The following is a 21758-nucleotide window of genomic DNA, read 5'->3' as shown; positions in this document are numbered from 1 at the left end:
TTGAGTATAGAGAGACTATCCATGGCACATACCGACATCAGTGATCACATTAGCTTGACCTGATGTTCCTCATGTAACCGTGGACGTTAACACATGAACCTAATTGTTGACAAAGCCATACAAGCAAACCGTTTGAATTTCAAACTTTTCTGTTTCAACTATGTCATTGTTATTGAAATCTACTCTCTATTATGCAATGATACCGTATATACTATACACCAACACCCTCCCCGCGTAAAACACGAGTGTTCTTATAATGTTCGTTATACCAATGTTCATCACCCCTTCTTGTCTATTTGAGATTCTTAAGTAATGAACAGGGTTTGTACTATTTACACAGACCATATTTGGAGCCCTGCACTACAAACCATTCGGCGAGTCCTATAGCAGTGGCATCATCCACAGATGCTGTATTGTTGTGAGTATTTCATAATTTGTTCATTTCAAATTATTGTGAAAGGTTTTCAAATTCAAATGAGTACATTTGAGTGAAAATAAGTGACGTCTTATTGCGGAAGCAAAATATTTCTTTGGCAAGAAGCAAAACGGTATGACTGATACATTGCTCCTCGCCCCTTCTATCAGTATACACAAGAAAACTGTTTCACGTGTAACCATCTGGAGAAACGAACCCTGGTTTTCCATGTGACGAATGCATGAACCATGTGGCCACCTGACACCCTTCTTACAGACACAACATGACTACGTACATCCCTGCTGTGACTTCTGGGTCCCGGGGTATGTTGCCTGTTCGTCCGTTGTGCCCGAGACAGGTCGATTATAAACATCAAAGTTGCGTAGATACAAAGTAAATACGGGAAGGAGTCCACGGTTCCCAAAGAGATCCTAATAATACGACTATCGTAAGTCTAAGTATGTTAAAGTATGGGAGTTACGATCACCTTAGCACTACGATGACTCGCATTTTCCAAAGTGGTGCTAATACTACGACAGTCGTTACTCTATGCTGAAGTAGGAGAGTTACAATTGCCTAAGCGTTACGATGGGTCGAAGTACGACCCTAATAGTAGGACTATCGTAAATCTGTGCTAAAGTATGGGAGTTACGATGGGTCGAAGTACGACCCTAATAGTAGGACTATCGTAAATCTGTGCTAAAGTATTGGAGTTACGATGGGTCGAAGTACGACCCTAAAAGTAGGACTATCGTAAATCTGTGCTAAAGTATGGGAGTTACGATGGGTCGAAGTACGACCCTAATAGTAGGACTATCGTAAATCTGTGCTGAAGTATTGGAGTTACGATGGGTCGAAGTACGACCCTAATAGTAGGACTATCTTAAATGTGTGCTAAAGTATGGGAGCTACGATCGTGCGTAGGTCGATGAGTCGCGTTTTCCATAGCAATTGTTGTCGAACCACAAGCAACGTTGACATCGTTAAAAGAATAGGCGCGCATTTGCCCTGAAGAATTTACAGCGCATTTCTTCATTCCGACTGGCTAATATTTTGAACTATTTTGAGTATCTATATTCCAGTCTTTTGTCCAATTACATTCTTCTACGTATGCATTTATCATGCCATCAAAAGTAAACTCTGAGCAAGAGTTACAGGTCGTAGAGAAGAACCGGTAATACTTTAAGTAAGGTTTGTCAGTCAGTATATGTTTTTACACCACTTCAGCGACATTCGAGACCACCACATTGTTCTAAGTATGCATTTATCATGCCATCAAAAGTAAACTCTGAGCAAGAGTTACAGGTCGTAGAGAAGAACCGGTAATACTTTAAGTAAGGTTTGTCAGTCAGTATATGTTTTTACACCACTTCAGCGACATTCGAGACCACCACGTGGGTCACCGATCGTATTTTTGGACGACTGACACTTTAACCCTTCCAGGGGCCCGATCCACAAAGCGTTCGTAGCGCTACAACATTCGTAAGCCTATGGTAAACTATAGAGTTACGACAGGTCGTAACGTTACGAACGCTTTGTGGATCGGGACCTAGTTTCCAAGCGACCATGTAACGCCACCTATTTGAAGTGTGAGTGGTGTGGTAGTCATGGCCTTACAGGTACTTGAAGAATAAGAAGCAATTTTCTCCTAATCCACCTTGGATTGAAGAGTTTTGCTGTCAAACTCAACGACGTCATCAGAGTCCTCGTCATCTGACATTCTGCTCACACGATGGTAGGAGGCAGACGCTTCATCTGTCGGCATCAACTTGAGGACGATCTCCAGTGCGATGTAGCCTACCACCCCCAACGACCACAGAAATATGGCGATGTAGAACTTGCTCCGGAGACACATGAGGCGGTCTGTGACGAGCACGAAGGTGAAACCAATACTGCCCAGAGTACCAAGGTTGGAAAACACAGCGGGCTGGTGATTGGGGAAGGCCATGGCGATCAAAGCTGGAAGTAAACATAGGGTGAGGTGAGGTGAGGTGAGGTGAGAAAGTGTTCATTTCGCTCTCATACAATCACGTGCATGCATCAGTACTTCCAGTTTTACAGAGGCCTGGTGACATAGCATGCCGTAGTTGTAACACTGATAACACACACCAACACATCATATTGACTGAGACAGCTAGTCCGTGTTTAATCCCCTAGATGCCCGGCGACAGGCAGGGCAACATCAAGTAACGTCGGCTTTTGGTTTGGCGGGATCGAACAACCGAAACTGACACTCCGAGCAGACACTGCAAAAACGTTTTGAACAAATTGCATCCGATTTCGTGAAGGATATAAACTAACATTTAAGAAATCAAAATCCCACACACGGACGGGCATAGGACGCTCCCAGCACTCTGTCTCACGAACTATGTGTTACCCGAGAAGATCCGGGTTACAACTAGTCTTCAATATACAGTATTCATGCTTGTCGTAAGAGGCGACTAACGGGATCGGGTGGTCAGGTTCGTCGACTTAGTTGACAGATGTCATCGTTTTCCAGTTGCGTAGGTTGATGCTCATGCTGTTGATCACTGGATTGTCTGGTCCAGACTCGATTAGTTACAGACCACAGTCATATAGCTAAAATATTGCTGAGTGCGGCTTCAATCAATCAGTCAATCAATCAATCAATCGAACTATGTCGGTGAAATATATGTTTGCCTTACACGTGATTTGACTCATCCAGATGCCGTCCCCGACCGCCCAGATCGATGGCATTACAAATAACAGGTAAAATTCTTCAGGAAGAGGTTTCCATAGCAACAGCGCCACTAGGGTGATGATGTCTAAAACCAGTGTAAAAGCTATGAGAGGTTGACGACCAGTGCGTTTGGCGACATGTCCGAAGGTTACGGCGGACAGTGCCGATACTATACCGAATGTCGTCATGACGTAGCCCACCATCTTCACTCCAACAGAGCAGCTGACGAAGGCCTGGAAATAAAGTCATGATGAGAGTTACAGGAGAAAATGCCCGTGAGGACTACTTTGGTATAGTAGGGGCGGTGGGGTAGCCTAGTGGTTAAAGCGTTGGCTCGTCACGCCGAAGACCCGGGTTCGAATCACCACATGGGTACAATGTGTGAAGCTCATTTCTGGTGTCCCCCGCCGTGATGTTGCTGGAATATTGCTAAAAGCGGCGTAAAACCAAAACTCAGTCAGACTTTGGTATAGCGGCGCCTAAATGACGGGAACACTGATCTGTAGTTATCTTAAATATATGTCCATTCGTGACTGAATTCATTTTGTTCTAGGCAGCAATACTGCAGCTATTCCTGACGGCAAAACAGTGCAAACGATCCACGCCAGATGGACACAATGCGATATCGCCAATACCTTTCACGGTCGACTCGTTATTCCGGAATAAGCTGCCTTGAAGTTTACGGAAAATGACGAGTGGTGACGAATGCGTCAGTACACAGAGTCTATTTAGGGGGGTAATCAGGACTCGGGTACCCCGCGGCCCTTCGGGTACCCCGAGTCCTAATTACCCCCCAAAATAGACTCTGCGTACAAATACATTTGTGTTTGGTTCGCAGATTTTAAATTATATATGCTTGTCCTCAGAGTTTCTATATGATTCCAGTAATTAACCCCAGTTTTGATCCTACATGTAGGCTACAGGTTGTCTGTGATTTCCATTCTATGATCTACATCAATTCTGGCATGTGCAGTCCAGACACTTGTGTTAAGACTAGCAAATGAGACTCGGAGAAAAATATTAGGTGGTTTTTTGTGAGTGAATGAGTTTAGCATAAAGCGCTTTTAGCAATATTCCAGCAATATCACTACGGGGGACACCAGAAATGGGCTTGACACAGTGTACCCATGTGGGAAATCGAACCCGGGTCTTCGGCGTGACGAGCGAACGCTTTGACCACAATGCTACGCCGCCGCCCTTCGCCGTTCATAGTTACGTCACTTGGCCATATAAGGATCCTACCAGTAGGTTCGTCCCAATTATGAACAATGATCTGTGAGTGGTAGTGTCCAAGAAATGACCTACCTCGAGGTTCTATGAACCATCTTATGGCGGTCGTCGTCATGTGACTGAATCAATGTTAAAACGACGTTTTAAATTACTCTCTGACTCGCTCTAAGGAGTGGCGAATCCGTTCTCTCAATCGGTATTTCGAACCTACCTTAGTGAAATTAGTGAGCAGAATGGACGTGTTCATAGCCTGAGATAAGGACAGCGGCATCAACAGGAACAACACCTTCTTCTTCAGGACCGTGCAGCACGCCAACGACGTCCTTATAAGGCTCGTCTGGTCACTCCCTTCCAGTTTCAGTGGTCTAAGAAATAACACGGTGGCCCCAAGTCCCAGTAACTGGCAGGCCAGATAGACCCCAAACAACGTGTTGACCACAGCAGGTTCCGGTTGGACAATTATTGTCGTCTTGTTCTCGATCCCGGGACAATCGTCAGCGCCGCAGATCTTTGTCTGATTCAGATCTGATTGGTCAGTTGAACTTTGATGAAGAATTACAGACGACAAAACGTTCCCTGTCACTTGGGCTAAGCAGAAGCAGGCATAGAAGATTCCATTGTGTTTACTGAGTGAGCCATGAAGGTCCACCTTTTTTGCTTTACTATGCCAGGTCCCCATGGCGTTTATGTACAAATGACGAGAATTCCACATGGGCGATACTGTCAGACCTAACAGAATAGATGACGGTATCAAGGTCCACCATGTTGTATGGAAGTAACTGAGACAATATAGACAGTGGCTGACGAAGGCCAGAATAAACGTCGGTTTTAATCCTACACACTGAATGTATAATGGGCTTATCGCTGAGGTCAAGATACAACTGGAGTATATACAAGCAAGGGAGGCAACTCCTAGTCCCTCAGCCTGGAGGATGCTGGTTGTGAGGTTCTGTAATCCCTGAAAGGCCGTGTAGATGGTGAAGAAGGAGAAGGCCAAGACGATGGTGTTTTTCATAGGCTTCATTGGGATGCTGAGGCCGTCGTCGAGGTTCACTTTGAGGGCATCGTCCGCCATGTGTAGAGGACGCTGTCGTCAAATAGCTGAAGCTGCCGACCACCATCAAACACAAGGTTGAGAAAGGAACGGATGAGAGAGTTACGATACGTTTCACCAGGTCTGAAATTGATAATACTTCATGTAAACTGTATGTTAATATTGATCCATGTCTTGATTACCTGTTTCCAGGCAATACCTGACGCAACAGCGCCACATCCTGCAATTAGTCACAAAATGTTGTTACCGGGGAAACGGTTCAGGTCAGTGCCAAAGGTCATTTTCACTGTCTACCAGTTCCAAAAAGGTTGGATTTGGTTTTAACTTTGTCATAGCGCCAGTGAGCACCTGTCGATGGACACCATGCGCTTTAGAATTAATATCATGATTATCATTAACTAAGCTAACAGTAAATGATTAATTACACAAAGTCTCGGTGTCCCAGAAGGCACTGACTGGTATGTCCTGTACAAGGCCGACAAGGGGAGCCAGGTAATGGATCACAGACTCCCTTTAAGAGACAAATATCATCTTTAGGCTCGATAAATCGACTATTACTCCGTCAGCACAGACACATCCCATCTCCACACCAAATAGACTTATTACGAAGTACACGCATTGACTTAAGATCGCCAGCCGATCATGTAGTTGAGATCCCCTTTCACAAGAAAACAGCATGGAATACGCTATAAAGTGGCATTAGGCCTGGGGAACTGTCAGTTCTTGCAACTTAACTACGCGCTTAAAATCAAACCTCCAGACGTCGTAAATGATCTAATAGAGAACCTTTGTCGCACGATAAGAACGCAGAGGTCAAAGATCAAAGTTCAGCAACCTTTGTTAGGGAGAGTAGTGGTGTGGGTGACCCTATTCTGTTCGGCAACCTTGGTTAGGGAGGGTAGTGGTGTGGGTGACCCTATTCGGTTCAGCAACCTTTGTTAGGGAGAGTAGTGGTGTGGGTGACCCTATTCTGTTCAGCAACCTTTGTTAGGGAGAGTAGTGGTGTGGGTGACCCTATTCTGTTCAGCAACCTTGGTTAGGGAGAGTAGTGGTGTAGGTGACCCTATTCTGTTCGGCAACCTTGGTTAGGGAGGGTAGTGGTGTGGGTGACCCTATTCGGTTCAGCAACCTTTGTTAGGGAGAGTAGTGGTGTGGGTGACCCTATTCTGTTCAGCAACCTTTGTTAGGGAGAGTAGTGGTGTGGGTGACCCTATTCTGTTCAGCAACCTTGGTTAGGGAGAGTAGTGGTGTGGGTGACCCTATTCTGTTCGGCAACCTTGGTTAGGGAGGGTAGTGGTGTGGGTGACCCTATTCTGTTCAGCAACCTTGGTTAGGGAGAGTAGTGGTGTGGGTGACCCTATTCTGTTCAGCAACCTTTGTTAGGGAGAGTAGTTGTGTGGGTGACCCTAATCCGTTCAGCAACCTTGGTTAGGGAGAGTAGTTGTGTGGGTGACCCTATTCGGTTCAGCAACCTTGGTTAGGGAGAGTAGTGGTGTGGGTGACCCTATTCGGTTCAGCAACCTTTGTTAGAGAGTAGTGGTGTGGGTGACCCTATTCTGTTCGGCAACCTTGGTTAGGGAGGGTAGTGGTGTGGGTGACCCTATTCGGTTCAGCAACCTATGTTAGGGAGAGTAGTGGTGTGGGTGACCCTATTCTGTTCAGCAACCTTTGTTAGGGAGAGTAGTGGTGTGGGTGACCCTATTCTGTTCAGCAACCTTGGTTAGGGAGAGTAGTGGTGTGGGTGACCCTATTCTGTTCAGCAACCTTTGTTAGGGAGAGTAGTGGTGTGGGTGACCCTATTCGGTTCAGCAACCTTGGTTAGGGAGAGTAGTGGTGTGGGTGACCCTATTCGGTTCAGCAACCTTTGTTAGGGAGAGAAGTGGTGTGGGTGACCCTATTCTGTTCAGCAACCTTTGTTAGGGAGGGTAGTGGTGTGGCTGACCCTATTCGGTTCAGCAACCTTTGTTAGGGAGAGTAGTGGTGTGGGTGACCCTATTCTGTTCAGCAACCTTTGTTAGGGAGAGTAGTGGTGTGGCTGACCCTATTCGGTTCAGCAACCTTTGTTAGGGAGAGTAGTGGTGTGGGTGACCCTATTCTGTTCAGCAACCTTGGTTAGGGAGAGTAGTGATGTGGGTGACCCTATTCGGTTCAGCAACCTTTGTTAGGGAGAGTAGTGGTGTGGGTGACCCTATTCTGTTCAGCAACCTTTGTTAGGGAGAGTACTGGTGTGGGTGACCCTATTCGGTTCAGCAACCTTGGTTAGGGAGAGTAGTGGTGTGGGTGACCCTATTCTGTTCAGCAACCTTGGTTAGGGAGAGTAGTGGTGTGGGTGACCCTATTCTGTTCAGCAACCTTGGTTAGGGAGAGTAGTGGTGTGGCTGACCCTATTCTGTTCAGCTACCTTTGTTAGGGAGAGCAGTTGTGTGGGTGACCCAAATCGGTTCAGCAACCTTGGTTAGGGAGAGTAGTGGTGTGGGTGACCCTATTCTGTTCAGCAACCTTGGTTAGGGAGAGTAGTGGTGTGCGTGACCCTATTCTGTTCAGCAACCTTGGTTAGGGAGAGTAGTTGTGTGGGTGACCATAATCTGTTCAGCAACCTTGGTTAGGGAGAGCAGTTGTGTGGGTGACCCTATTCTGTTCAGCAACCTTGGTTAGGGAGAGTAGTGGTGTGGGTGACCCTATTCTGTTCAGCAACCTTTGTTAGGGAGAGTAGTTGTGTGGGTGACCCTAATCTGTTCAGCAACCTTGGTTAGGGAGAGTAGTTGTGTGGGTGACCCTATTCGGTTCAGCAACCTTGGTTAGGGAGAGTAGTGGTGTGTGGTGACCCTATTCGGTTCAGCAACCTATAGTCAGCAAGTTAGAGGAGAGGTGGTGTGGGTGACCCTATTCTGTTCGGCAACCTTGGTTAGGGAGGGTAGTAGTGGTGTGGGTGACCCTATTCTGTTCAGCAACCTTTGTTAGGGAGAGAGTAGTGGTGTGGGTGACCCTATTCTGTTCAGCAACCTTTGTTAGGGAGAGTAGTGGTGTGGGTGACCCTATTCTGTTCAGCAACCTTTGTTAGGGGGAGAGTAGTGGTGTGGGTGACCCTATTCTGTTCAGCAACCTTTGTTAGGAGAGAGTAGTGGTGTGGGTGACCCTATTCTGTTCAGCAACCTTGTTAGGAGAGTAGTGGTGTGGGTGACCCTATTCTGTTCAGCAACCTTGGTTAGGGAGAGTAGTGGTGACCCTATTCTGTTCAACAACCTTGGTTAGGGAACCTTTGTTAGGGAGAGTAGTGGTGTGGGTGACCCTATTCTGTTCAGCAACCTTGGTTAGTGGTGTGGGGAGAGTAGTGGTGGGTGACCCTATTCTGTTCAGCAACCTTTGTTAGGGAGAGTAGTGGTGTGGGTGACCCTATTCTGTTCAGCAACCTTGGTTAGGGAGAGTAGTGGTGTGGGTGACCCTATTCGGTTCAGCTACCTTTGTTAGGGAGAGTAGTGGTGTGGGTGACCCTATTCTGTTCAGCAACCTTTGTTAGGGAGAGTAGTGGTGTGGGTGACCCTATTCGGTTCAGCTACCTTTGTTAGGGAGAGTAGTGGTGTGGGTGACCCTATTCTGTTCAGCAACCTTTGTTAGGGAGAGTAGTGGTGTGGGTGACCCTATTCGGTTCAGCAACCTTTGTTAGGGAGAGTAGTGGTGTGGGTGACCCTATTCTGTTCAGCAACCTTGGTTAGGGAGAGTAGTGGTGTGGGTGACCCTATTCTGTTCAGCAACCTTTGTTAGGGAGAGTAGTGGTGTGGGTGACCCTATTCGGTTCAGCAACCTTGGTTAGGGAGAGTAGTGGTGTGGGTGACCCTATTCGGCTGTCCCTGGCAGTTTCCAGGGCTTCTGTCCTGCCCAACACGACGATACATGTCACACGTTATATCTCAACGTAAAAGCTGCTTTGTAAGGAGACTAAATGTTTCTTCAGATACAACTGCACATCAAGATATGTGTTTAATTAAAACTATTACCTTAAATGAAAAACAATACCTTGCCACATTTATTTTTAAAGAGAATTTCTGTATTTTTTCTTCATCCTGAAACAAAATTATGCTTTTCATGTATTTGACAAGTTCTTTCTTTCGATAAAAATCAGAGCGTTTTAAATAACTGAAGTGCAGGAAGAACAGAAAAAATTCAACTTTCAAATAAAGGATACCACTAACAAGGGCTTGGCACCATCAGACACCGTTATATGCATGAACACAAATGACAGCTGACTACGATTTACGCCGTTTTAAGCAACATTCCAACAACATTTAAGCGGATGACAACAAAAATAAGCTTCACCAATTGCATCCACTAGGGTAAACCGCCTCCGTGGTGTAGTGGTTAGAGCATCCGCCCGGAGAGCGGAAGGTCGCGGGTTCGATCCCCGACCGCGTCATACCAAAAGACGTTAAAATATGGTACTTGTTGGTCCCTGTCTGGCGCTCGGCATTAATGGGTACAACAAGGACTGGTCGTCTCGGAGTCAGTATAATGTGTCTGAGTGGGGTATTCATGCTTCACTGCGGCATGGTATCTCAGTGGGCTAGCACTATAAAACCAGCTTCAGTCTGGGCTAGTACAAGCAGCCGCACATACACATACACACGCGTGCACGTCGTCATATGAGCGAAATATTCTCAAGCACGACGTTAAACCCAAGTTCACCTCACCTCACCTCACTTCCCAGAACTTCCAAGCTTAATGACGGCGGTTTGCCTATTTCAAATATTCGACATACAAACCCATTTTTAGAAAAATAATCATGAGCACAAATCCATCATTTCAGTTGGCACTAAACTCCCCCGGGGAAAATCATTATACCTTGGATCCTCTGCTGAGAGGGGAATATTCCCGTCACTGTTTTTATTGCTGCATCCACTGCCTTTGTATCATATTACCTCCCCTGAATCTGCGCTGCCACTCTATTGCCTTTGTAGTGATTTGTATTAAAGTTTTAAAATACAATTGTTAATTACATCCAGTTAACTAGGGTATTAGTTTCAACTTAGGAATCAAGTTTAGAGAAAGGACATGTTCTCTGATGATATATACATACATATTCAGAATGTTATAGCTTAGATGGCAGAAATGAAATATTCTGCCCCGTAAAGTTTGGAGATGGAACTGTGTCACTGAAAATATATGCACACATGTAAAATGTTGTAGTTCATTTGGCGGAAATATTTTGCCCCTTAAAGTCTGGAGAAAGGAACTGTTTCATTGAAAATATATACACACGTATGTAAAATGTTGTAGCACGTTTGGCGGAAATATCCTACCCCTGGAAATTTCGAGAAGGAACTGATTCACTGATAATATATGCACATCTACGTAAAATGTTGTTGCACTGTTGGATGAAATATTCTGCCCCGGAAAGTTTTGGGAAAAAAAATGTTCTCTGATAAACAGAATATACTGTTGTAGCTTGGATTTGGGAAACTGTTCTGGCATGGCAGGAAATGGGCTATGTGGGGATAAAGTGTTTCAATGATAAACATATCCACATGTATAGAAAGTTGTAGGTCACTTTAATCAATCACATCGATGTATCAAATGTTTTAAAACACCGTCTGGTTATGAACCAGACCATACGTAAGTCTATAACATATTTCACATTACATGGCTTGCCAGGTGCGTCTCCAGTTCCACAACCGCCATCTTCCACGACGATAACAGCTATAGAATAATTGTACCAAGGGCAAGTTTACATTGAAGCTAAACCAACTGTTAGTAGTCCAGTCGTCACCAGGTTAGTTAACCCCGTACTGTTTGGCCAAAGTTAAAACCAAGCAGCAAAACACACTGTTTTAAAAATACATTTTCCAAGAGACCCGCTCCTGAGTAGTGGATGTAGAGGACTTTTCGGGTCTTAACATTAACACAAACATGCGTACGTCAACCAGCCCCTAAAAGCCACATACGAAGACGTTTTAATCAAACACAAGTCCACAGCCTCACCATTGCCATTTCCTTAGAAACTGTATTACCATGGAACTTCGTCTGGTTTCTAACAGTACTGTGCAATGGCTTCGGGTAGTTACTTTTCACATCCTTACTCCATTTCACGTTTATCAGTGCAAAGATCTGGTCGTCTTCAAGAACCGACAGTTTTTCCCGTTTAATTGATTTCTTCATATTCATGGACAGTGTTCTTTTCAAATGCAACTTTTAGCTCCACCGTAATGTAACAGATCGATCCCAGAACCCACAGCGCGATACTAGTGTACAGCTTCGTGCTGAGACACACGTACTGGTCGTACGCCAGGGTAATGGCGAAAGCCACAGACCCGAACGTTGAAAATATGGCGAAGGCAACCTCCCTCTTGTGGGCAAAAAATATACCAACCAGGGCTGAAACAGAAATATGGAACTTTGATGGGGGTTAAACTTTGGTAGCATTGCGTCATATCTAAATAATATATAATTCCTGTCGACATCAAATTCCACCATTCTATTTTTAGTCGTCAGCCATGTTGGCAGTTTCTATTGTTCCCTGGCTGACAATACAGTTAGGTGACAGATATGACAGTTTGGATATAATTTCTATCAAAAGAATTAAAAACTATTGTACACTTACATCCACTCTGAGTCTGCCATATGCCGTCACTGGCCGCACACACCAGGGTGAAAAGAAAGTTTATATACAGCTTGTCGGGACTCGGTTTCCATAGCAACATGAAGAGCAAAGCCCCAAGTTCCAGTAAATACGAAGCAGCAAAGAGTGGGTACCGGCTGATGTACTTTGCCAGCTTTCCCACGACGTATGACACAAGAGACGTGGCGCCTCCGTAACACGCCATCACGTAACCAACCATCTTGATTCCCACAGTGCAGCTCACGTAGGCCTAGAAAGAAGGTCAAGGTCATTGAAATACTAAATTGGGTTAAACTTAACTGTGCTCGTTATAATACTTGATTGACGAAACAAAGAATAAAAACTGGTACCAGTATTTTAATATCAATTTAATGCTTACGTGTTTTTGTTGAGGATGAGGTTGTTAAGTATGTCACGTTATTGTTCTCGCAGTTGCCAGAGCCAGGACTTCTGGGGTCATTATGCGTCATAAGGACGTAATACTAACGTCACAATACGTCTCTTGATGTAATCCTATTCACTGGAACCTCCATGGGCCGATTTCTCGAAACAAACTGAAGTTTTTACTCAAATTTCAAGCTGAGTTTGACAATTTTAAACAGCTAAGTTTCTAACTCAGTCGCATTTCTAAAACCAAAAAGACAAAATAATTTATGTAACATATCTACCTAACTCAAATTGTGTACTAAGTTTGAGTTTTATATCCATTTCAGTTTATTCTGGGAAATGTATTTTCCTGCTTTGGCTCAAATTTGAGTTAAAACTAACTGAAGTCAAAACTCAGACTTAAGTTTTTTTCGGGAACTCGGGGCCTGGTTCCAGAAGCAGAATCAACAGATTTAGTAAATATTTTTCCACTACGTTAGAACTGTATTCCATAACTGAATGGAAAGATATAAGTATGTTAGATAATAAAAAATGACACAAAGTGGAATGTCGTCAAATATGTACAGTACCTAGCTCAAGACACTTTTTTGGAAAATACTGACGACTTAAAAAATCATCTAAAAATACTGGCAAAGATAATGGCTCACGATTTACAAAAACAGAATTGTATGCTGGACTTGTGGGAAGTCCTGAGAGAATATGTTGTGAAAAATATAGAAAATATAATTGTTGTGTTCCCCTTTGGGTCCCTGAGACATTCTCACCTTGGTGAAACTGGTAAGCAGGATGGCGACAACCATCGACTTGGCGAAGTAGAAGGGCAGAAGCAGCACCAGATTGACATCCTTCAGCGACGTAAACCACTCCAGGACCTTGGACGCCGGCGTGGCGTCTGTAAGACTGAGCCTCGTCACTGGAGTCAGGCAACACATGGTCAGGAGTAGACCCAGAAAGGCACACGTGAAATACACTCCCATCAGTATGTTCACAAGAGATTCTGATGGACGAGGGATCTTGGTCGTGCTGCTAGCTATTCCAGGGCAGTCGTCTGCTCCACATATTCTCGTCACGTTGGCGGGAAAATCTTCCTTCGCATCGCGAAAAAGTACAAGCGAAGCAATGAGGCTTCCGGTGATTTGAGCTGCTTGAAAAAGAAGACCAAATATACCGTACAGCTTGCTCATAGCTTCGTGGTTTCCTACGTTATTATTTCGGCTGTAAATATCCGCCATTGTTGTGATATACACGCCTTGAGACGTCCACATTGGAGCCACAAAGAAGCCCAGCAGCAACGAGGCCGGGATCAACGTTCCCCACGTCGGGTAGAAGTTAGCGGCAGTGTATATACAGTGGGAAGCCCATCCTAAAACGAGAGCACGTTTAGTGCCTATTTTATGTATAATCATCGGCGACAGTATCCCAGCCAGAATGATCATTCCGTATACACATGCCAACGACGTGACTCCGAGATCTGCAGCTTGGTTCAGGCTGCTCTGAAGGTTCTGAATGGCTTGGAAGGCCGTGTAACATAGCAGAAACGAAGTGGAGAGGACAATAGTATTTTTGATAGGGTTGATTGGAGGTACAGCAGTTATATAATCGTCTTCATCTAAAGAATCCTCCATTGTGAGACTTTCAGATGTCGGATCGAAAGGACTAGGGAATTGTTAGCTTCTAAAATGTAGTTAAATCTTGTATTGTTGTCATGTCTAAAGCTGTCTGCCCATCTGTGTCTGTCCTGTCAGTCTGCAACAGAAAGAGACTTGTTGAAGGTGCCGATACGCCATTTTCACAACACGCCGAAATAAATACCATCATGCTTACAATATTAAACAGACTTTCCGAGATGCAGATTTTTATTAAGTATTCTGTTGTTGTAAACAAATGTCTGTCATAAATAGTTGTCGTAACCAGGATACATATCGGCGCCCACCTTCAGCAAACCTCTTACATAACCACGTCCAAGAGTTTGATATTATGGTTTCTTTAAAATCGTCTTCAATTCATTAGTAAATGAGGAGTTCAATTTTAGCATTTGGAGCTCGAAACAGCTTTATGTTTCCTTCCTAAAATAAATCATCAGCTCATTGTCAATATCATAAATAATGCATATTCCTGTCCCTAATTTATTATATATAGCACAAGAGGGCCATGATATCTTATGATATGACGTCATTCTTAATATGCAATTCTTAAAATGTAATAGATTCGACCTTGTGTACATTTGCAACCGACTTGCTCGTGTTCGAGTTTGATGTACAGGGCTAAATATTGATACCGGAAGACATCTTACAATTGCAAAGGGTGTGTACATATCGTAGCTTAAAGGTCACATGCAACGTAAAACACAACTTTGCAGATTCTGATACCTTTCGGTATGGACTTACCGAAAAAAAGCGTCAAAAATGCAAATTCAACTTATAAAGTTGAAAAATAACGCGATGAAAAAAAACGCGCGAAATCGGAGTTCAAACGTTTCACTCATTTTCCCCAGACTTTTCTGGGGAAAACGGGTTTCAACAGCTGGGCTGCGCTCATAGCATGTGCGCAGTGAAATAGGTTCGCGCAACTTGGAAGCTGGTTGTCCGGTGAATACTCGGTGAAGGCTTTGGTGTGAGCTATTTTTCTAATGTTTTGTTGATATCTCACAGGCGCGAGCTTTTTATATGTTATGACAGTAAATTAACTGTTTATATAATTTCACCACACGTTCTTCTTACCGAGTCACTTTCTCAGTTCGATACTTAAAAGCAACGTCATTATTTAGCGTTGACAGAATTTCTAACTGTGATATAGATATGTCGTTGTCACAGACAAAACTCAATGTCTTGTTTTATTGACATCTGTGTGTCTGCCTGCCTGTCTGCTAATGAAAATATTCAATACACATCTGCTATCACTGACCACATGTAATTTGAACTTAACACCAATCAGACTATACACCATAAACAAAATGCATTGATTTATGGCCCGAGTTTGGTCTCTGTCATATTATGTAATTACACAGACAGGCAGGTGTGATAGTTGAACAAATGACATGTTATGATGTCTGTTGATTGCAAAATGTTATACGCAAAAAATGAGCATGTATTTACAAAACCCAACATCTCTACATATACACACACAATAAGCCGTGAGGGCATATGCAAATGAACCAGCCGTTACACTTGAGTGCACACCCACCCGCTCTGACTGGGTTCGGTATCCCGGCTGCTTCGTTTCTTGGTAAGTAAACCGAAGTACACAATATTGTACTTTTGATTTGCGATTGTACGCTTATCATTTTGTTTATATGTTTTTTCATAACCAGCAATGTATATTATATGTCACGAATAAGTGATAATTGTGTTTTAATTATGTTTGATTTTTTGGTTGCATGTGACCTTTAAACAATATTGAAGATCTGTACCATTTCACCCTTATATGCCCATCATTAAACAACATTCGATAGCAATACATGTACATACCAAATAAATATTTTGATTCGGTCTTCAGTACAAGTATTTATTCGCTTTATACCAACCACAAACTATCAAGGTTTAACATCTGTTAGGTTATATTTCAAATATGCCTTCAAGAGCAGCAAGTATTTTAAATGCAATGTGAATCTTTTGTTAAAGTGATCCTATACTGTGCCATCTGCACTTCATGTAAAATTGGCCTATGGCCTTTCGCTCAATAAACATTTTAATTTGAATATAATCGAAGCCTAAGACATACTACGATTCACTACGGTAACTATAGAAACCGTGCAGGAATGAAAAACCAGAGTAGACAATAATCTGATTCTGTACATGCTGACAGAAATAACTTGTTCTCGGTTTCGAAAAAGAAACTTGTTCATTGACACGATTGAGCACGCGTTCTCGAACATGTGGAATTCATCAAGTCCGCTACGTGTTGCATATTGACTTACTAGTAAGTGTTGTGTGTTTGTTGATAAATGCAATATTTTAGCTATATGGCGGGCGTACTGATTAAACGACACACTGCATGCTATATTTGAAATTGTTCAATTAACTATTTACATATTATATATATACTTTTATAATTGCATAGAGGCCTGCATTTGCATTGATTTTGTTATGAAACGTATTGTATATTGACTGTCTATCGACTGTGCATCAATACCTGTTTACAAAGTCAGTTGTGTGCAGCTGCATTTAACGTTAGTGTCCATATTCTATTTTGCACACGTTTCTTAGCACACTATACCAGGTCAGTCTGATCTGTACTCAGGCGTGGTCGGTTTCTTAAACACCAACATAGTGTTGTCGCTCAATACAAACACTGGCAGTGTAAACAGTAGAACCAGTTTAGTCAAATCGTCACGGATGGAGTCAGTACATGGTTACATTCGTAATAAGTGACATTACACAGGCACATCTATAAATGGAGATTCGCACCACCTTCTCTGACCGCTGCCTGTTGGCTCAAGGCGCTATAGTTACTGCGCAAACTATCAGCAGAACCAGTTTAGTCAAAACAAGACGGATGGAGTCAGTACTGTCCTCTGTTTATAAATCTTTGAGCAATATGTAAAACTATCGTAATAACAGTGATATGGGCATTAGCGCGTGTCCAATGTTTCGGGGGTGGAGATGTCGCTACTCGGGGTAGTAGATGTTTTGCCTTTGGAAGTGGTCCCTCTAAAAACTCAAAGAATAAATTATGTTTTACTTATGGGGACAAGCCTATTGAAATTGTTGACAGTTACTCTTATCTTGGTATCAAGCTCCATCGAAATGGAAGGTTTGTAACAGCAATTAAAAGTTTAGTGGAAAATGCAACTAAAGCAATGTTTTCGCTGTTGAAAAAAGCTCGTAATTTGAATCTGCCTTTAGATTGTTTGATATCAGCTTTCAATACTATGATAGTCCCTATATTAATGTATGATTCAGAAATATGGGGTTTTGAATGTCTATCGACAATAGAGAAAACTCATCTAAAATTTCTAAAATATGCATGTGGTCTTCGAAACTCAACTCCCAATGTCATGCTTTATGGGGAATTAGGAAGATATCCGCTATATGTTAAGATATATAAAAGAATAATATCATTCTTGCATAAACTGGCTACAAACACCCTTAAATCGAAATTATCGACCCTTTTATTCAATTACATTATATCTTCTTCTCCAAACACTTTGCCTAAATTGAAATGGTTTAAATTATTCAAAGAGATCTTAGATAATTGTGGACTCTCAGAAATGTATGATTACCCGTTCCTATGTTCATCAGAATTTTGGGTTTCAAAAGTAGAAACAATACTCAAACACCAATATTTACAAAATGGCGATGTGAACTAGCGTCTAGTTCGAAAGAAAAAATTTACCAAAATGTTAAAGACAATCCATGCTTTGAAAACTACCTCTTCCTTCCCAAATCTATACATAGTCCAATTCTTAGATTTAAGTTATCAAATCACAATTTACTAATAGAAACAGGACGCTGGTACAACACTCTTAGAGAAAATAGACTCTGTAAACTTTGCGATTCTCCGTCTGTTGGGGACGAATTCCATTACCTTTATAACTGTGAAGCTCTTCTCCAACAGCGGATGATGTACATCCCAAATTATTTCTATGAATGGCCTAATCCGTTTAAACTTAAACGGCTATTTTCAATAAAGAAAACAAAACATTTAAAAAAACCTTGCTAATTTTCTAAATGCCTTGTTAAGTGCACTGAAATTGTAAACGAATTGTGATAATAATAATTTATGTAACTATTCTAGTATCCGCCATTTTGATTGTATATTTATGTTTAACTGTATATCATTATATTCTCATGTACCACCTAGGCAATTTATTGCTTTGGGGGAAGAGAGAAAGAAAGAAAGGGTTTGAATGATGATTTTTAAGGGTGGGTGGGTGGGAGGGGGTTTCCACCCATTTTGTTCCAGGGAGCTGAGGGGGTCAGCAATTTTGTACTTAAAAATATGTTTCAAACTATGCTTAGAAATTATGGGGGTGTCATTGATTTTGTACATGCCATGCAGGGGGCACTTATTTTGTACATACATTTTTTATTTTTTTGGGGGGGAATAATCACATATTCACATTGTACATGCTTCTCCATTAAAATCATCATCACCCACCCTAGCCATAAATTATGAACGGTCCCTAACATGCACGTGGTGGTCAACATCTGTGTTTGGAAACAATAACACTTGAGTAATTTTACGGGAGTTACAGATACAGGCGAAGTTAAACTAAACGTAGACCGACACGACCAACAATAGGAAACAGACATGCACGTTAGCACATATCAAGAAGACAGTTGTTCGCGAGAGCATAAACCTACACATGGTCTTCTGACCCGTGAACATCCGGGTTACAATTGGTCTCCACCAACAACCCATGCTTATCGTAAGAGGCGATAAATAGGATCGGGGGTCATCGCATCCCCATATGCATTGTTATAGATCGAGGCTCATGATGTTGATCACTTGATTGTCTGGTTATTTACAGGCCGCCGCAGGAAACACGCACCTCAACTTATACCGCGACAGCAAATATACAGTTATAGAATAATTATTATTTGTTACATCAGTCTCCAATGTCTCAATAATTGTCAATAAACCGACCAGGTGTTGTGTGAGGGCGCTACACTTACGACGGGGTTGATCGTACAATCACTGCTGTTTGTCAATACTGGAGAATGTCCAGGCCCACAAACACACATGGTATATCGTCAGTCAATCAACAACAATATTTGGTGACGGGGTATACGGGTGTGGGTCTGCCTCTCACAACAACACTATAACAAGTGAGAGATAACGCTCCCTGAGGCTTAGCTACCATTATAAGAAAAACCCGGCTTGCACATGATTTTAGCTAAAAAGGTTGGACAAGCCCTCAATACAATCTGTATAAAGCTTTTCAATCTATCGGGCTTACACGAAAACATTGGCTTGCTAGCCTTTCTTATTGTGCTACTCCCCGCGACATCACATGTACTTTCACATACTTTCCAACCCGGAAATACGGCGATGTTAATCATATAAAACCGATGAATCACACCAACTATATAGTTAGTAATGCACGTTTAGTTTTGCTGTGAACATTCCGATGGGGTCGTAATAATAACGCGTAAATGTGTCACCGGTGTAATGGAGTAATTTGAGACTGCAGTTGTTCTTAGTCATTCACGAATGCACCACCTTACTAGTGTACAACAAGACCGCCTCCGTGGTGTAGTGGTTGAGCGTCCGCCCGGAGAGCGGAAGATCGCGGGTTCGATCCCCGGCCGCGACATACCAAAAGACGTTAAAATATGGTACTTGTTGGTCCCTGCCTGGCGCTCGGCATTAATGGGTACAACAAGGACTGGTCGTCTCGGAGTCAGTATAATGTGTCTGAGTGGGGTGTTCATGCTTCACTGCGGCATGGTATCACAGTGGGCGAGCACTATAAAACCAGCTTCAGTCTGGGCTAGTACAAGCAGCCGCACATACACATACACACGCATGCACGTCGTCATATGAGCGAAATATTCTCAAGCACCTAATTTCACCTCACCTCACCTAGTGTACAGCATAGCACTGGTCATACTGATCGGAATACTAACGAGTCATCGGCATTAAACACAAGACAGAGGAGAGTGCGTGGAAGCTATCCTAAACATAACGTACTTGATCCAGGCTGTTGTATTCGGCACATCCATGCCGAGCCATTACGTCCGCGAAGTCGGCTGATACATGTCGACTGTCTCTCCGTATTTACACAATACACATCTATACACACTGACTGGTGTTGGGTACAACGGTCAGCCAAGGTTTAGATGAGAAGGCTGGCCGGTACGTTTTGTAGTTATTTAAAACTGTCGGTCTCTTTGAACCCAATAACCGATCATCGCAAACTTGTCAAATAAGTCCGGCCTCTCAAATTTCCGCATTTTACTTAATTACAGTCCGGTTTCGACTTGAAAAACGGACGCCACGTCATGGCACAGCTGTGCACAACGTCGGTGACTTAAAACACGAAATCCACTGAAATTTAGTCATCTGTGAGCTCGCCGAACACAAACACAGCTGGTTAATGGACGTAAATATTTAACAACACTCATTGACCATAGTATATATGTATATATGTAAGTTGTCAGCTCGTAAGCCTACTGACGATATACACAGCTGACTATGAAGAGAGGGTTTACCTGTTAAATACAGTCAGCTGCCATGAACCGGTGACCTAGCTTGCTGTGTGTGATGAGCCTGCTCTCCGCTGCAGGTCTTGTGTCCGTACATCAGCTTCTAAATACGTGTTTTCCACTTCCTGTTGAGCAGTGTTTATACGAGACTGGTTATTCAGCCGAAGGCTTGCATCTAGGTCGCCACGCGTGGGTCGATGCAGCTTACAATAACACAGGTGCAGTGACGCACTGTTCAGTTATTGCTTCCGTGTAAAATGTATTTGAATCACATTGCATTGTGTATATCCCGAGTTAAACCTGTAAAGCAATAAAAGCGGGTGTTGCTCATTCTGATTTGTCAAAAGTTGTCAGGTTTTTGTCAATCGTTCAGGCGTGACTGAGCGTTGCCATTAATGCGTCCCGGTAGCCATAGTAGTCAGAGTTCGCCGTGCAGAGTTGCTTCCCTTGAGCATGCCAAATACATTGTGATCGTGGGTTACTGTTTTGCATCGCTTTGAATATATTTGCACGTTGACCAGCACCTTCTCCGAAGTGTTAACACGCGTAACAGGAATTGCTACTATCGCTTTCTTCCTACATAATGTTGACACGTCGGGTTATTGCTGAACTATTGTTCCAAGCGGCTTCGATCTAAACCAACTCCTCACTAATTGTGTTCACTGACAATACATGCGTCGGCATAAAGGTGATGAGTGAGTGATTGAGGTTTTAGTTTTACGCCGCTTTTAGCAATATTCCAGCAATATCACGGCGGGGGCCACCAGAAATGGGCTTCACACTTTGGACCCATGTGTGGAATCGAACCCGGGCCTTCAGCGTGACGAGTGAACGCTTTGACCACTAGGCCACCCAACGCCCCCGGCGGCATAAGAGCTGCAACAAACACCAGACATATCGGCATGCATTAATTCATTCACATATTAAGACACACACTTTAGGTTTATTCATAACATGACGGAAGAGTTTCGTCATAATATAGAAAACAAATTAAATCCATTATAGTTTTAAAACAATCATTCATGCAGTTGGTTTGAGACGCTCACAATCCCCGCCGTCTCCACCGTCTCCATAACACTGTTGTCTGTCTTCAATCACACTTTTCTTGTCCTTAGCTGTCCTTATAGTTTCGTACTGAAAACAAAGCATAACAACTTCGTTATACACAATCCAAGTGATTATCAAATGAATTTGTTTACAAAATACTATTA

General features: G+C 43.0%; 1 protein-coding gene across 1 annotated transcript; it reads right to left on the bottom strand.

Annotated features, from left to right (window-relative positions):
* Nucleotides 1-1258: 1258 nt before the first annotated feature.
* On the bottom strand, nt 1259-21129 carry LOC124266115. Its single transcript, XM_046700928.1, has 7 exons — nt 20554-21129; nt 13162-14143; nt 11993-12260; nt 11537-11766; nt 4558-5433; nt 3082-3349; nt 1259-2374 (listed from the first exon to the last, which is right to left on the bottom strand). The coding sequence occupies exons 2-7, from the start codon at nt 14020-14022 to the stop codon at nt 2064-2066; spliced, it is 2814 nt and encodes a 937-aa protein (XP_046556884.1). The 5' UTR covers nt 14023-14143; nt 20554-21129; the 3' UTR covers nt 1259-2063.
* Between the last annotated feature and the right edge of the window lie 629 nt (nt 21130-21758).

The sequence above is a fragment of the Haliotis rubra genome, unplaced genomic scaffold (assembly GCF_003918875.1).
Source record: "Haliotis rubra isolate DU_JTF1 unplaced genomic scaffold, ASM391887v1 Scf123, whole genome shotgun sequence".
Lineage (NCBI taxonomy): Eukaryota > Metazoa > Mollusca > Gastropoda > Lepetellida > Haliotidae > Haliotis > Haliotis rubra.
The sequence above is the reverse complement of the archived record's forward strand: the minus strand, read 5'-3'. Positions and strand labels throughout refer to the sequence as shown.